Source organism: Myripristis murdjan, chromosome 17, assembly GCF_902150065.1.
Source record: "Myripristis murdjan chromosome 17, fMyrMur1.1, whole genome shotgun sequence".
NCBI classification, from domain to species: Eukaryota; Metazoa; Chordata; class Actinopteri; order Holocentriformes; family Holocentridae; genus Myripristis; species Myripristis murdjan.
In genome coordinates, this window is record NC_043996.1 from 23,776,787 (window position 1) to 23,792,966 (window position 16,180).

Sequence of the window (16,180 nt, forward strand, 5' to 3'; positions counted from 1 at the left end):
ATTACAGCTTGACAGCGACGTCTCATGCTGTTCACAAGTCGACTTATTGTCTGCTGAGGCATGGCATCCCACTCTTCTTGAAGGGCAGCCCTCAGGACATTGAGGTTCTGGGGTACAGAGCTCCGAGCCTCTACACGGTGACTCAGCTGATCCCATAGGTTTTCTATGGGATTCAGGTCTGAGAAAGTGCAGGCCACTCCATCTGAGGTACCCCAGTCTCCAGCAGCCATTCCCTAATGATACGACCTCGATGAGCTGGAGCATCAAACACCTGATGTGAATTTTGCCGTTAAACTCCTTGTTAGAGAACAGCAACTTGTGCAAAAAGTACTGAAACATTGAACAGCTGGACATGTGCATTCAAAAGTTTACAGAAGGTCACATTAAGTTCACCTGTAAAGGTTATAATGCATTTTAGGTTCATCCTGAAATTTCACCCAAAAGCCGAATATCCCTAACTTTTTGTGAGTAGTGTATAATAAAATAATGTATTGTAGATGTTTATGCACGCCCCTGATGGTAATGAGGTCCCGAGTCATGATGAGCTGCTCCTCTGAGGTCATTTTTGGACTGACACCGAGGATCCAGTCTTTGTAACAGTGTCGGCCTGAGTCTGAGTGCACAAAAACGGAAAATCATAAATCATAAAACAGGCAGAGGGCGGTTTGGAAAACCTAATCCTAACAGGATGAAGGTTCCTCTGTAAAGTCACTGCAAATTCTGCACACCAGGAACTCAGGCAAAAGTGCAAATGAACGTTCAACCGTTTTGACTTTGTTTAGTAACTAATGCATGCATAATTCACATTTCAGGGACAAATATAAAGAATGGTTACCTTTGGATGAAGCAAAAGGCTTCATAAAAACTGTTGCTCAGGACATCAGAGGGGCATTTGACAAAGCAGGATTAATATGTTGGCCAGATAAAATATCTTCTGAAGCTTTATTAGCAGCAATCAACCTACACAACTCAATTATACTCCCAATTATATTCAAGTTTTGTTTTACAGATTCAAATTCGTATCACCAGAGAATCTTATCTTCTCCACTTCTCTGATCCTGCTTTGTAAAAGTTGTAACTAATCATGGTAATTAAAAAAAACAACAGTCGACTCATGTTTTTTTTTTGTTTGTTTGTTTTTTTTATTCCATCATGACTTTATTCAGCTACTAAAAATCTTTTTGTGTGTGTGTTGACAATTTCCAACAACTGTATGCAAATTTTCAAGGGATCTCGTTTGCATGACATCAAGTTACAGGGTGTTTTCAGAAACGTTCCGCTTCAGCCGGTGCGTTTGCAAATTCGTTACACATTTCATGATAAAGCAAAGTTTTAAAAAATATGTAAAGAATTACTTAATAAATGATTTAAAAGAAGACAAAGTTTGCCAATCAAGTGGTGAAATGAATTCTAATCATTCGAAGGCCTCACGCGGAGGCAGGACAGTGGATTTTGAGGGAAAGAAATTTAAGAAATCTATGAAGTGACTATCTCAGACCTTTGTTGATCAATTCTTTTCTTTCACACACTCAAACTCACTCACTCACTCACACACACACACACACACACACACGCCAATTATAAAGCAAACTCCCATCGGTCTTTTTACTTGTTGAGGAATAACATAATGCTTATTTTTCTTTTTCTTTTTTTTTTTCAAATTCACTCTCATCAGAAAACAGAACTGGACAGGTTTCAGTGAGAACTGCATATTCATAAGATCAAAGCACAGAGTGTGTAATTAAAAGCCCCCCTGCAATCCTAAAACAAGCCTGTTAACATAATAAGGTGCCAACTGGACGAGTAATTTGTGCATGATTAGTGATGCTCTAATAAAAAAAAAAAAAAAAAAAGGCCAACAGTGGAAAACACAATATTTAAAAAAAAAAAAAAAAAAAAAGACAACTGAAATGCAAATTTGTGTACTTCACTAAATGTGTTACTGATCAGGTTTACCAGCTGTTTGCCTGGATCATCATTATTTACAAGTTAAATTGTTATTTTCATCTGAAATGGATTTAAAACAAAAAAGAAAATGCATCTACATACTCACATAGAAAACTCATGACGTTTGCGTGACAGTGCATGGAGTTGCCATCATACGTACATTTACAATAACTTTTAAATACACCATTTACATCAGTACCTGAAATGGGAGCTGTGGCGAAGCCCTCGCATATGGTACAAAGCAACCATACAGCTATACTGGGAGTGACAACAGTGATTTTGTGGGTGAGTGTTTACACAGACTTGTAGCATCATCAAAGCGACCCGCCTGCTGATGAAGACCGAGAAGTGAACCTATATTAACCTATATTTCGCTTCGGCAGAACGTTTGCAGTTTTTTGCGCACGCACACCCTCCGGCACGAGTTCATTCAGCGGTCAACACACAGCTGCAACACGAGCTGCCACGGGCTCCTCCGTCGCCACCAGCATTCAGGATTTTTTTCCCCCTTCCAGCTCTCAAAATCTCAAAATCAATAACTGTAAACAGGCAAAATTACATCCTAAAAACGTTAATTTGGGGCTCAGAATGAAAAATTAAGTATTTCCCGCTTCACTTCTTGTCTGCAGGTGCGTTGAAAGTATGAAGGTAAGCAGTTTTGCCAGTTGACCGTTCCTGAACGCCTACAGATGTATGTGCACAAAAGAAAAAAAAAATGTTAACGTTCAACCCAAGAGAAATATTGAAAGAAACAGTGGTCACAGATGGCGAAAAGAAAATAACTATTGCATAGTAGAAGATTATTACACAGGTCTTAATTTATGAAAATAATCCTGTTTTTGTCATGGACACCTCTGGAAAAAAAAGTAATGTAATTTTGTTCATTAGAGTCTAAACTCTTTGGTTATGCCGTGACTAAAATCACCACACACTGATCCTAAGAGGAGGGCGGCCGCAGCTCTGGTTAGGGTTGCCGCGTTCATGAGTATTGAAATAGTATTTTTTTATTATTATTATTAATTAAAAATCCATTTCAACTTACAGCTTGGACTAAACTATAACAGTGGTGCAGTGTGTTTATTAGGCTGTCTACGAGTTTTCTACTTGTGTCAGTGTTAAGAGGGACTTCTCAGAGAGCCATACACAAAACAGAACCAATAATCACCGATGGACTAACACCTTTTCATCAATCACACTGGTAAAATCTAGAGCTTCTGCTAACTAAGGCTTCCTTTACACTTGACAAATTCATAGTGTAGCGAAAAGTGCCAAATGAAGGTGGCACGACACTCTTGTGAGTTTTGTGGCACAGTTGATTTTTTTTTCTCTTCTCTCTCTCTCTCTCTCTCAAAAAAAAAAAAAAAAAAAAAAAAAAAAAAAGGCAATCACTTCCAGTACTGGCAGGAGATGGGTTGGATTGTGCTCATGTATGAAGAAGAAGAAGAAGAAGAAGAAGAAAACAGAAAAGAACGAGTAACTAGAAGTTGATGTAGTTGATTGCGTCTGTTCTCCAATTTGTAAGCGCACTGTAAACTTTTCAAGTGTGATTCCTGTGTTGAACTGGGCCCGTTTCTCAATGTGGTCCGAGTGCATCCCACAGTAGGCTTCACACTCCTGCCGGCTTGACCTCTCCTCCTCCTCCTCGTCCTCCTCTTCCTCTCTTTGGCAGTAGTGGTTTCTTGGAATTGAGTACTATGCAGCTGTGCAATACCATTTGTTGCTGTCCTTTGTTGCGGGCTGCACTTGAGTTAACTGATGCTCAGCTGCGCGAAGCCCATGAGTTTAACATCATCGGGGATTTCAGACTCATCCAAGCCAGATGCCTGACAGGGGAAGGAACCACAAGACTTCAATGCAAAAAAAAAAAAAAAAAAACGACGCTCACAGGTTTAATTGTGTTTTCAAGGTAAGAGCAGAACTAAGCATTCATTGTATTCCTCACTGAATGACTCAATCTCTGTACTTACCAGTTTAAAGGTCACATTTTTATTGCTTTGAGGATCATCGACGATCTTTTGCAAATTGGCAGCAACTGGAGAGAAGAAAGAACAAAGTGTCAGATACGACCAGTGCTGGCAGAAGGAGTGTAACGATCCATCGATCTGGACTGATGTATTGATCTAATTATCAACAATCCAATATAATCTATACTATGTGAAAATATGGGTCCATATTGTCATCTTAGAGCTATGCATTTATTTTGAAATTCCCGTGGCATGTCTTTGTCACCATTTCTGTCCAAGCACACCTCCTTCCTAAATGTTCAAACAGCAGCAGGCAGATAATGGCGGCCGCAAACAGCAGCCAAGAAAAAACAACAACAAGGATATCCTCTCCCCTCTCGGGAATAAATCAGCGGAGTGGAAATATTTTGGATTTCAGAGAAAAGACGAGTCAACTGACAAATCACATGCCATATGCAAACAATGCCAGAGTGAGATAAAAAAAAATACTCAGGAAACACGACACACCTAAAACAGAATCACTGCACTATCATGTAGCTGACTTTGTGAAATGGGCCTTTAATATCATTTCATATAGATCATAGGCTCCTGAATTGAATCAATCAAAACTGTGTTGTTGCTGACTTTGTAATATCGGCAAATATTATATCGATGTCCAACAAATCAATATAATATTGTATTGTGATTAAACTTGTGATTAACACCCCCAGCTGGCAGCAGATGACAAGGCATTTCAAAGTAAAAGCCTGACGTCAGAGTGTGCGCTCATCACCAAAACGTGAAACTGCATCTGCGTTTTGTCCACTTTGCTTATATATATGTAAAGCGAGCTGTGTTGAGTGAGCAGGTAGAGGTTCTCTTGAAGCCTTTTGCTCAAGGACAATTTATCAACTAATGACCCTCCAGTTCAGAGACAGCCTCCCTAACCACTTGGCCATCCCACCGCCTTCATCCTGTACTTAACACCTTCACACGCAGGGCTCCTCAACATAGCCTCAGAGCAAGCACGCTGAAAAAACAGACCGCGAGCTGCACGGCGAATAATGATTTAAACGGCTGCAGTCTCTGGCAGATACACACTCACAGAATTAAAATCATCTCACTGGGCATTTCTGCCGAAGCCGACCAGCGGCAGTGAAGACTCTGCTTGTGCTGCTCAGCTCCCTGTTGTGAATACATCAACCTACGAAAACGAGGCAGGGCGCTGCTAAATAAGAGCATGCATGCCAAGCAAACATTTGCTGCATAAACAGAGGTAAATGTGATGTACGTCTGTACTTGTGCCTGCAAATGTGAAACAGAGGCGTTATGTAAGCGACGCAGGGGAGCCAAGATAATGAAAAATGCCGCAGTGGCCGATAAAGCTCTTTTATAACGGCATTCCTCTGTTTGTCGAGCATTTTTCTCATGAGATTGGACCGTAACTGCCTGTGTCTGGTCCATTATTGATCAGAAGAGTCCTTCGCCCATATCGCACCACCAGTATCGGTGCTGGTCTAGAACTGGGCTAAAAGAGGTGCAGCTTGTCCTTTTAACAGTTTTATCTTTTCCCTCAGGAGCCCCTTTCTCACGTGCAGCTCCTTCTGTTCACTTGCGGGCACAAAGGTCATGTGTGAATGGATTTTACAGCTCATTACCAAACGGCCGTGTGTGTGTGTGTGTGTGTGTGTGTGTGTGTGTGAACATGCCCTCAATGTGGGCAGGATGCTCTGTTGTTGAATAACACGAACCAATCACAGGCCTTGCAAGGAGGTGAAGCCGGTGTACAGAGAGAGTCTGATTGGCTTTGTTTAAGACCAGACAAAGGTGGGAAAAACAAACCACTACACATCAAAATGTTTTAAGTAAAGGACTGGCAAAAATGTTGAAATGGACAGATGTGCAAATAAAGGAGCGTCTCAGTGTCCAGGGGGACAAAGACGCAGGTTAGCCATCATTTCCAGGAGATTCCAGGAAACGTTGGCAGAGGAATTTCACAGTATTGCCAGTGTTGTGGGAATGGTGACTTTAAAAACAGCAGAAAGTTGTGTCTTATCTGAACAACAGGAACTGCCACTTGAACCAGTCAATCAATCAATACCAGTTTTTTGGCACTGATGTGTAAAAGGGGTTAAAGAAGCTGAGGGACTCACACAGGTTTAGTTACACTGTGACAGACAATTAAGCGCTCTGATCAATAAGGCTCTTATCTTACCGATGACTAAGTCCCTCCCATCCACCAGACCCGCTGAGACCAACTCCTGTGAAACGCCGTCAGCCGAGTCTGAGGTGGAAACACGGACAGAAAGAGTCAAGAGAGGAGGACAAGAGGTCAGAGTCTTTAAGCGCTTGAGTGAACACGCCCAGTTTAATGATGCGGCTTACCTCTGCCGGGCATGAACTCAAACCGGATGTCATTGAGCTCCTTCTTGGCGTTCCTCAGCCTCAGAACGAGGCTGATGGGCACGCTGGCGCTGGCCGCAGCCGGGTCCTGCCACGACACGGCACAGCAGTCACTACTCATGTTTACCCCAGCAGTCTTACAATTTTTATCCACTGTGTTCTGTCTGTCTGATCTTAATGTCAGTATTGATTTTTTTGTCTGTCCAAAATGGCATCCTAAGTGTATGCCCACGAGAGGGATGGCCCTCCGTGGCACTTCCTGAAGTTTCTGCCATGGTTTTTTTCTTCTGAAAATTTCATGGGAGTTTGATTTTGTCCTTATAGAAGGCTTAAAACCGAGGGGTGTCAATTTCATTTACTGTTTTCATATTGTAGGTTTTGCAAAACCCACTGAGGCTGAGGACAGCACTCTCAGTAGGGTCTTTACATTTCTATAAGTGCAGATGGTTCAGTGATGCAAACTTCAGATATCTCCATAACATCCATGCCAATAAACAATACCCTATTAAGCACACTGTCCTCTTACTTGGACTATAATGTTTTTAGGATCGAGCACCCACTGAAAATCTTTAATGAACGGGAGCTGGACTCATCTGAACTGTTACATTATTTTTGGACTGTAATTAAGGACTATACAATTAAGCTTGTCTTGACTAGATAAAGCTGGTTGTATTGCAAAGAGCTATTTAAAGCTGCCTGGAATAGCTTTCAAGCCTAATTTTAAAAAACAAAAATTAAAAAGAGAAGAAAAAAAGAAAAAGAATTTTGGCAAACCAGCCACTTCCCCATTAAACAGCAACCAGAACTAAACTACAAGTGACTGCAGTGTAAAAAATTAACTATATTGCACCAGTGAAATGAGAGGACAGGTCGTACAGAGAAACCTGTCGTTGCTTGTTGACAAAAATGTGCCCCAACAGTGACTGTGCCAACTGGATTTTTTGACTTTTTTAGGCCTTGGAATCAGATCAAAACTTTTTTAAGCCCTCTAATGGAGATATATTCACATATAGATCAGGAGTAGCTGCACCAAGTGTGTAACTTTTTTGTTTGTTTGTTTTTTTACATTTTTTCTGTTATTTTAGTTATTAAGTACTAATTGCACTCAAATTCTACTTATTTCAATTTCGATTTATTATCTTTTCTGCACCATTTTCACTGATTAAAGAAACATTTGAAAATCATAATACAAAACTTATAATAATTACTTACTATAATAACAACATAATAATAATAATAACTTATGTATAACTTGTTTAATTTGTATCCATTTTGCACCTGTGCAGTGGGTCCATGTGAGGGGCTGGACGTCTGGGCGGGGGCCGTCTGGGCGGGGGCCGTCTGGGCAGGGGCCGCCTGGGACGGAGCGTCTCCTGTCGGGCCCGCAGCCGCCTGGCTCTGCTGTGCTGAACCAGGCGGCTGCAGGAGAGCGGAGGAACTGTCTGTGGGCGGAAACATCTACGGGACACGACACACACAGGTAAATCAGCAGGTGTTTTCAGAGTCACATCAGAGGGGAAACAAAGAAAACAGGCATCAGAGAGTCATGCAGATCTCTATGTCAAGGCATTAAGGATGAATCAAGATCTTCAGGTCATGTCCACCACAACTGGACTCACCTCCAAATTGTGAGATCCCTCCTTCACCCTGGGCGACTGCAGAACGGACATGACAGATTTTCAGAATTAAAAACATGCAATGACGCTTTTGTCCCACCAAACTACGGACTGTTGGAGTATGACAGGATTGAATCAATTTGACACATGGTGGCTTTGACCACGGGGCTGAACTGAAATCACAGTCAGGATCACAGGAGAGTAAAACCCCACATCCACACGTGAATTAAACATTTGAGTGAACACACACTGCAAGATCATTTGAGTCAGTGAAGCTGCTATTTGCCAGGCAGTTTTTCATTAGCGTGTTTCAAAACCCACCTACAAGTTTCACCCCCAGTTTTCTTAATTTGTATGATTACTTCTGCAAAGTTGAACCTCACATTAATAATGTTTTGGGCCAGTGCTCTGTATTCAGAACCCATGTCTGCACTTAAGACACCAAATTTTTTGTATTGCTCTCTTATATTTAATATATTTGAAGTGTCTGATCTGCTACATCGTATTTCTCATGAGGATTTTTACTGATTTGTCTTTTATCCTATTTGCAGCTCTTCATTATGGAGATGTCGCAGCAGCACGGAGCCCACAGTGCAGCACGGACAAATTCACTAAATCACTTTTGGCTGGAAGAAATAATTCAAGAGTATCAGGGAGAAGTCTCTGCTCCAGTTTTATCTCGCTTATTTTCACTGAGTAACTCAAACTTGCACTGCCTTGATAGTTTTGCTGATATGGCAACCTGAAGTTTCCTTCAGTGCTTTATAATCAAGGAAGATCATCTTAACAAGAGTAAACACTATAATTCATTATTTATGTGTTTAACTGAGAGCAGGGCGATGTTGACCACAGCGTTCAACAGCAGCATCTGCTGGCCAAAAGGGGATACTGCATGCAAGGAAGACTAAACTAATTATGTCAATAGAAGGGATACAAGTTTAGTAGTAGTAGTAGTACTATTTTTGGCTTATCTTAATAACTATTAACCCTTATTAATCTGTAAATTCCAGATGTGCCTGGAAAAAGTAAAAATATCCTTCTCCTGCCGCCACTCCCCAGCAGCTGTTAACACCTTGTCTGACAAATTCCCAGCAAAACCTGCAACTGTAGCACTTTGCTCATCTAACAAATCTTGTAGTGTGTGTCCAGTCTTAGAAAATTAAACTGGATTGACTCTTGGGAGAGGCGAGCATGCCGAGTCTCACCCGCAGAGCTGCCACAGCTGCCTTCCCCTCCTCGCTCTCCTCGTCCAGCTCGTCGTCACTCCACTCCCACTCGCCGTCCTCCGTCTTGTGGAGACGGCCGCTCGAGCCTGGCACCCGGCGCACCTGGAAAAGAAAAAAAAAAAAAAAAAACATACGATGTAATAATCATTCATTCATGTTCTCTGCTTGTTTTTTAGGGGCTAGAGCCGAGCATGACATCCATATAAATCACTGGGCAGGAGGCTGATAAACACCCTGCACAGATCGCTAGCCCATCATACAATATTACAGTCAAAATAAACTTCCAATTACAGTGCATTCCCAATGCATTAGTGACTGATGACAAACCTTTTTCGATCGTTCTGTTATTGTTGGGCCCTTCTGTAGGAGCCTCTCCTGTAAGTACTCGTTGTTCTGTAAGAGTAAGACATATATTTCTTCAAGTCTCTGTAAATATTCCCTTTGAAACAGTCAAGAAATAATTATTTTTCGGATTATTTTTTATGATAGTGATAAAAGGCTTTACTTTGGCTTTTGTGAAGAATTTGTGCTTCAACAATTCAGCGGCAGTTGGCCTGAAAAGGAGGAAGACAAAAGGCTCTTTGTGATATTAAAAAAAAAAAAAAAAATGATCAGGAAACATCACTTTATACAAACAGAAAACAAGAAGCACAAGACAATGGGCCTACTTAAATCTTGCCACCTTTGCAGGATGGGTTTGGGCATTAGCTGACCTTTTCTCTGGATCCTTCTGTAAACACAGGGAGACCATCTTCCTGAAGGACTTGCCGTACTTCTTCACCATCTCCTTGTCTGTGATGCCCGTCTCCAGACAGGGAGGGTCGTTCTGCAGGGTCAGCATCAGCACCTGCAGACACACACACACACACACACACACACACACACAGACACAGACACACATCATTCAGACGTGTAAAGTTTTAGACTTCAGCTCATGTTTTTGTTTTGTTTTAGACTTGTGCTTATATTTTTAGACTTGTGTTTTTGTCTGTCAGCATTAATGTAAGCCTAAAAAAAACTTCCTGCTAGAGCAAAATTTAGTGCAATTACCATAATTCTGTTCTCGTTTTCTTTTTTTACATGCGTGGTGTTGGAAATATGGATTTAACAAAAGTAGTATTCTGGTCAGACTTTACAGCCCCGGCTGACAAGGACTGATTTGAGGACATTCTACCTAGCTTGCAAAACCAAAGGTGTCATGAGAGTGTACAGATTTTGCTTGAACACACACAAAAATGCCTTATGGTGAGGTAACAGATTAAAGAGCACAGAAGTGTACCTTCATGGGTGGGTATTTGTGATATGGTGCGGCACCAGTGGCCAGTTCGATGGCTGTAATCCCAAAACTCCAGATGTCGGCTTTAAAATCGTAGCCCCGGACCTGCGGGATAAAAATAGAACAAAGGGAGCAGTGTTGGTCTTCCCATTATCACCTAATAATGAGGCTTTACTGAGTGGAGACAGGGGGACGGTCAGTCTGCAGCACAGGCCACCCACCTGCTCCATGACCTCCGGGGCCATCCAGCATGGCGTCCCAACAAACGTCTTCCGAACTTTGTTCCTGGTCATGTCTCCTCCAGCTGCTAGAAAGGCACTCACACCAAAGTCTGAGGAAGAAACGAGTTGAGTGTGTGTGTGTGTGTGTGTGTGTGTGTGAGGAGAATGAGAAAGAAATGACACAGGAGACAGAGAAAAGAAAATAAATCATGACGGCGAGACATGAAGAACAGAAAAACAGACTCGATTAGATTAACAAGACTCGGGGAAATCAGGCAAACAACAAAACAACTGTTCTCTTCCCATTGGGCCTGTGATGTTTTTAAGTGCAATATAATGTAGTTTATTTAGCAAAAGAACGGGAAGGAATGAAAACAGAGTGCAGTCTAGACAGGAACTGCTTTAATTACAGTGAGTAATTACATAACAAGGCACTGAAACATATGAAACCTTCCTCTCCTCTCAGGGTGTGAGAACGCAGCAGATGGAGAGAAACAGTAAATACTATACCTGCAATTTGCACGGAGCCATCTTCCCCAAGAAGAATATTTCCAGCCTTCAGATCCCTGCATGTGAGGACGTGAATAAGTGACTCATAAAGGAGGCCATTATCAAATATAACTAATACAAGTCAGTGACTGCGCCAGCACAGGAGAGGCTCCGGCTCTACATCCCATCCATGCAAAACAAATTAACACACATCCTTTAGTTTACGTTAAAGCTGGGCCTCTGATCCGTCAGGCATTAACTCCCCTACACTTAATGCACATATGACCTGTTCCTTAATCGCCCTGATAACCCTCCTCGCCTGATTAGATGTAACCAAGTTAGTCACAGCATCTGATCCCAATCAGAGGCCGCTCTCCCCGTTTACGAAAGCCCTCCTTCACACGGAAACTGTGAACATCACCAGACAGGTTCGGTTTGCAACTGTAACTATTTAAACTGAGCTAATTCAAGTGAAATAAATCATTATATTGCAGTGCATCACAAAAATACTCAATTTGTCTATCACAAAAAAGTAAATTTTGACGGTATGGCAAAGGAAACCCATGCGTTTGTAACACACAGCGCTATAAATGAGGAGTCTGTTAATTTGAAACAATTACACTTGTCATACTACAGAGCACAGAGGACATAGAGAGGCCTTTATTCTCCGTCCCATGTCTCAGTGGTGGTTCACAGTGTTCCTGGGAGGAACTGTTATGTAAAACAAACCTCCTCAATAATGCATTTCCAGTGTATTAAATATTGAAGGACTTGGGGTGGAGCGAAAGCCAGAGGACGAGTTCAAACTGTAGCGCTCGTGTGGGGGAGATGAAAGACTTGGTGCCTGAGTGAGTTGAAAAGTGAGAGGCTAGTGGGCGATAGGCCACACGGGCTACCATGAGTCAGCAGCACTAGCCCAGGGGAGCAGCGATGACACAGCAAATGAGACGACCCTTGTCCTCACCGATGAATCTGCCCGTTTTTGTGCAGGTACTCCAGGCCCTCCAGGACTTCTTTCAGGATGGTGGCTATGCTGGCCTCGTCCAGTACCCCAGACTTGTGCTCCCCGCGGGAGATGATATGCTTGATGATGTCCAACACCGAGCCTGAGACACAAGCAGATGTTAGAGCTGAGATGAGTCTCCATATTGTGAAGCAGCTATAGGTAATTTGGTTTAGTTTGCAGGGACGATGCACATTGATTGACTATTTTGGTAGATCAGCCAGTTTTGCCAGAATGGCTGATTTACTTGTGTCACCTCTGGACAGGTAGGCAGGTCTTATTTTGGCATGAGCTGTGTTGTTGAGTTGAATGTTTATGGGTTTACAGTACAGAGAAGAACGCAGAGGACACCAACAAGACGTCAAAGAAGATATTCGTGTGAAGAAAACGCAGCCAGAGTGAAAGGTTGGAAACACACAGCTTCCCAGACATCAGCAGCGTCTGGACGGGACATTACAGACGCTTCAGTAACTTCAAATTCGTGGTCACGTTTGGCAATGCTCCAGTCTGATCAGGTTCTTTGATTACAGTATAGATACACACACGTGTGCACTGGGTTGACATCCAGACTGGTTAGCTGTGCTTTAGTCGGTTTCCACAGCTTTTTTAGTGCTTTGTAAAGTGTCTTTGCCTTAAAACTCCTTTGTATATGATCTGCTTAAACTGACAAACATGAAACTAGAATCCTGCTGATGCAGATGGATTAAACTATTAAGATACACCGCTTAAGCTGTAGCTGCGCCATCAATGCATAAACTCGAGGCCTGCCTTTTGGGGTGTTAATTCATCTTTATTCCCTTATTATATGTAAGTAATTAAGGGATATCATTACCACAACCAGCCACACAAAAATGCAACTTACAAGATGCAAAGCATGGTTATACATTTGATTGCCACAGTTTAAGATGCGGTGTGAATAAGCTACATGTATTACAAGTTTTCTACATGAATCGGTAGTGTGTTGCAAGTATGAGCTGCCCTGACTGAAAACACAGATCGTCTGAAAGCAATCCTATTCACTGGTGATACACAGTCCCATCTAACAACTTCTGTAGTAGATCTATTTGCTGGTTTGTTTATTTAAGCATGGCAGCCCATAGCGTATATAATTACAAGAAAAAAATCCACCCTCGAACCATCTTGCATTATCAAATCTCATCAACACCCAGAGGTATTTTCTTTGTCTCCTTCCACTTGAGTTAACAATTTCCGACATTTATCAGAACAACTTTCGACAACCTCCAGGGAGCAGGAGCGACCTCGTCACATTCAGGCGATGGCTGTACATGAAGATAATGAGAGCAACAACGGCGGTAAGAGTGAGAGCGAGAGTTTTTCCTGATCGAAACTAAACACAAGTCACAGCCCTTACTCATGTTGAAACACGTCTTGCTGTTACTTTCTATTCGGGTCTGTTGAGGCTACTGTCTGTGGAGCAATTTGCATTTCTCTCATTTCTATGATGAATTTCTCCCTGTATGATTGCCGACCATCAGTGCAACATTGTAAATCTAGAGGAAAAAAACCCTTAAAGCGGAATGGACACCAAAACTTTACATTTATGTTTTAGATATTTTAACTATCAATGCATATTAGGAAAAGCAGCTACAAATCAAGGTGAAGAATTTCATCACAATTAATACTGTTTAATACAGCTTCCTGCAGGGTTAATCAGAGAAACTCAAACATCCTGTCCAAGTTTAAACCGCAAGCTCGCTGGAGATATGTGAGATGGCAGATAGGCCTGAGAAAGTCAAGTCAAAGTCAAGTTCAAGATAAGTGCAGGCTGAGAGCAAGTCGGGTCAAAAGCAAAGTTACTTGAACGGTACAGCACTTACCACCGCTAAGCAGCTTCATCACCAGCCAGAGCTCATCCTTCACCACAAAGGAGGTGTAGTAGGAGACGATGTTTGGGTGGTGGCACTGGCTCATAGCTTGGATCTCTTTCTGCAGCGTCGGGAAAAGTGGAGTGAAATGTTACGGAGGGAGCAGAGATGAAGGGAAACTGAAGAAAACACTAACTGAATATCTATGAATATCTATATTCACACTTTGACAGATACAAGTGATGTGTGAGACTCAGTCACACCCTGAGAAGAACATGATCCAGAGGTCTTTCAACATTAAACACAGTCAAATCAATATAACAGTGCTGTGAGTGCAAACCAGCGCCCCTCCCCCACGGTTAAAACCTACTAGTTGCTATTATCTCTGCATCTTAACTTGGTACAATTCTTCCCTTGATGTCCTGTTAAGATCACCCTAATCTAATTCAGAAGTGAGCGGTGCCTCAGTCTGGAAACCAGGGAGTGACCTGGGTTACGTCACTACTGGGCCACCAAGCCAAGGCATCTTTAATGAAGCTGACAGGCACGGGTAAATCCGCGGCCTTGGCGAGTTATATAAGCACTGGGTGGCTGTTTGTGGCATCCAGCTGTTGGTCTGTTCCACACACTGATCCGAGCCCCTTCACCAGCATCCACCTCCAACACACACACACACAACATTTGGAAAAGAGGAGACATTGCACCACTGGTCACAGTGATACTTACCAAGAGCTCATCCATGCTTGTCTGACATTTTTCCAGGTTGATGCGTTTGATGGCCACCTTCTCCTTTCTGGTCTGGCAGTACGCTGCCTGGACCACGGCTGTGGCTCCGCTCCCTGAGATCAGCAGAGGAAACACAGCCTGTGTGAAATCAATCACCTCACTGAGAGAGCAGGACAGTCCTCCTCTGAAAATGGGAATCAGTCAGTATGACAGCTTGTTCGAATCCACTGCACTGTCCACATCTGAAACACACGCTGTGTACACATCCAGCATGAATGAATGCACTCTGCTATGAAGGATCACAGATTAAGGTCATTTGTAGTGTCATGTGAAATACTGAGATATGAGGCACCAAGTTAACTGCAGTGTACAACAACTCAAAGTGCAGTTAATTGTTAATCACCTTGTTCTTTTTTTTCCATGATCATTAGTCACGTTATCTGGCCGGGAATAAAATATGTATGACTCACGGGGCGATATCATACCTCCAGCAAGAGAGAGAGCACCACCCACCTCAACATTTCACCCTTCACTCTTCATGCCTCCTGAGCTAACTGGCGCTAGCTAGCTGTTTTAGCACAATGCTAACTAGCGAGGACACTCTCCAGCTCCGTGTCGCTGGCCAAGCCGAGCCAGAGAGGCGTTTCACGGCTAACAGGGAGACCACAGTGCTGAGGTGATACTGTGCCATGGCACGGCGCACCTGGTCCGCTGATCCCTCCACACTGATGCTGCAGAGAGTGCTGGAAGGACAGGAGAGGGCTTGCTAACCCTAACCCAGGATGCTAACATTAGCTTAGCCACTCACCTATCACCTCATTGAGCACATAGTCATCCTTGTTGATGGACCAGGGCTGGGAGCACTGGTCGTCTGCCATCGTGTCGCCGTCTGAACCCCGTCGACGGTGTTGTTAAATTCAAACAGTCGAGCGTCTCTGGAAGTAACGAGGTGCTGGTCACTCCATTCGGCTCCGGGGATGCTCGCTGCTACTCCGCTGACAAATTCCTGCTGCTACTGTCAACACAACTTTACTGGCGCCTGACGCATTACGTAACGCAGGAAGTGGACGACGCAAGCCGCCATGATGAGTGTGGCAGTGTGGCGCGCGGTCTGCTACGGACAGAGGAGGAGTGCACGCGCCACGTCACTTATGGAATAGCTCGTGAATAAAAAAAAAAAAAAAAACATTTTTTCGTTTATTAAGGAAATTGGTCATTGAGGCCAATGGGTATGGGCACAAAAAGAGTGAATGTTTGATTTATCCATGCATTTATTTATACAGTCTGAAGTTATGCTGTGCTGGCATAGGTTCCCCAGTAGAGGGCGCAAACAACTCTCCCTTTGAATATTGCACATTCTTTCTTTCTTTCTTTCTTTCTTTCTTTCTTTCTTTCTTTCTTTCTTTCTTTCAGTTTCCTCAGCAAACTACTTGGTCAACATTTAGGCCATAACCACCATTGGCTTATTATAATAGATAGATAGATAGATAGATATACTTTATTG

The 16,180-nt window shown here is 42.8% G+C and overlaps 1 protein-coding gene across 1 annotated transcript; it reads right to left on the minus strand.

The window, feature by feature from the left end:
• Positions 1 to 1,192: 1,192 nt before the first annotated feature.
• LOC115375265 (serine/threonine-protein kinase OSR1-like) lies at positions 1,193 to 15,706 on the minus strand. The gene is made up of 17 exons (XM_030074675.1): positions 15,485 to 15,706; positions 14,677 to 14,789; positions 13,963 to 14,071; positions 12,086 to 12,227; positions 11,143 to 11,198; positions 10,633 to 10,742; positions 10,415 to 10,516; positions 9,849 to 9,982; positions 9,641 to 9,689; positions 9,463 to 9,528; positions 9,115 to 9,237; positions 7,913 to 7,948; positions 7,572 to 7,751; positions 6,276 to 6,381; positions 6,106 to 6,174; positions 3,915 to 3,979; positions 1,193 to 3,770 (listed from the first exon to the last, which is right to left on the minus strand). The coding sequence occupies exons 1-17, from the start codon at positions 15,552 to 15,554 to the stop codon at positions 3,696 to 3,698; spliced, it is 1,605 nt and encodes a 534-aa protein (XP_029930535.1). The 5' UTR covers positions 15,555 to 15,706; the 3' UTR covers positions 1,193 to 3,695.
• Between the last annotated feature and the right edge of the window lie 474 nt (positions 15,707 to 16,180).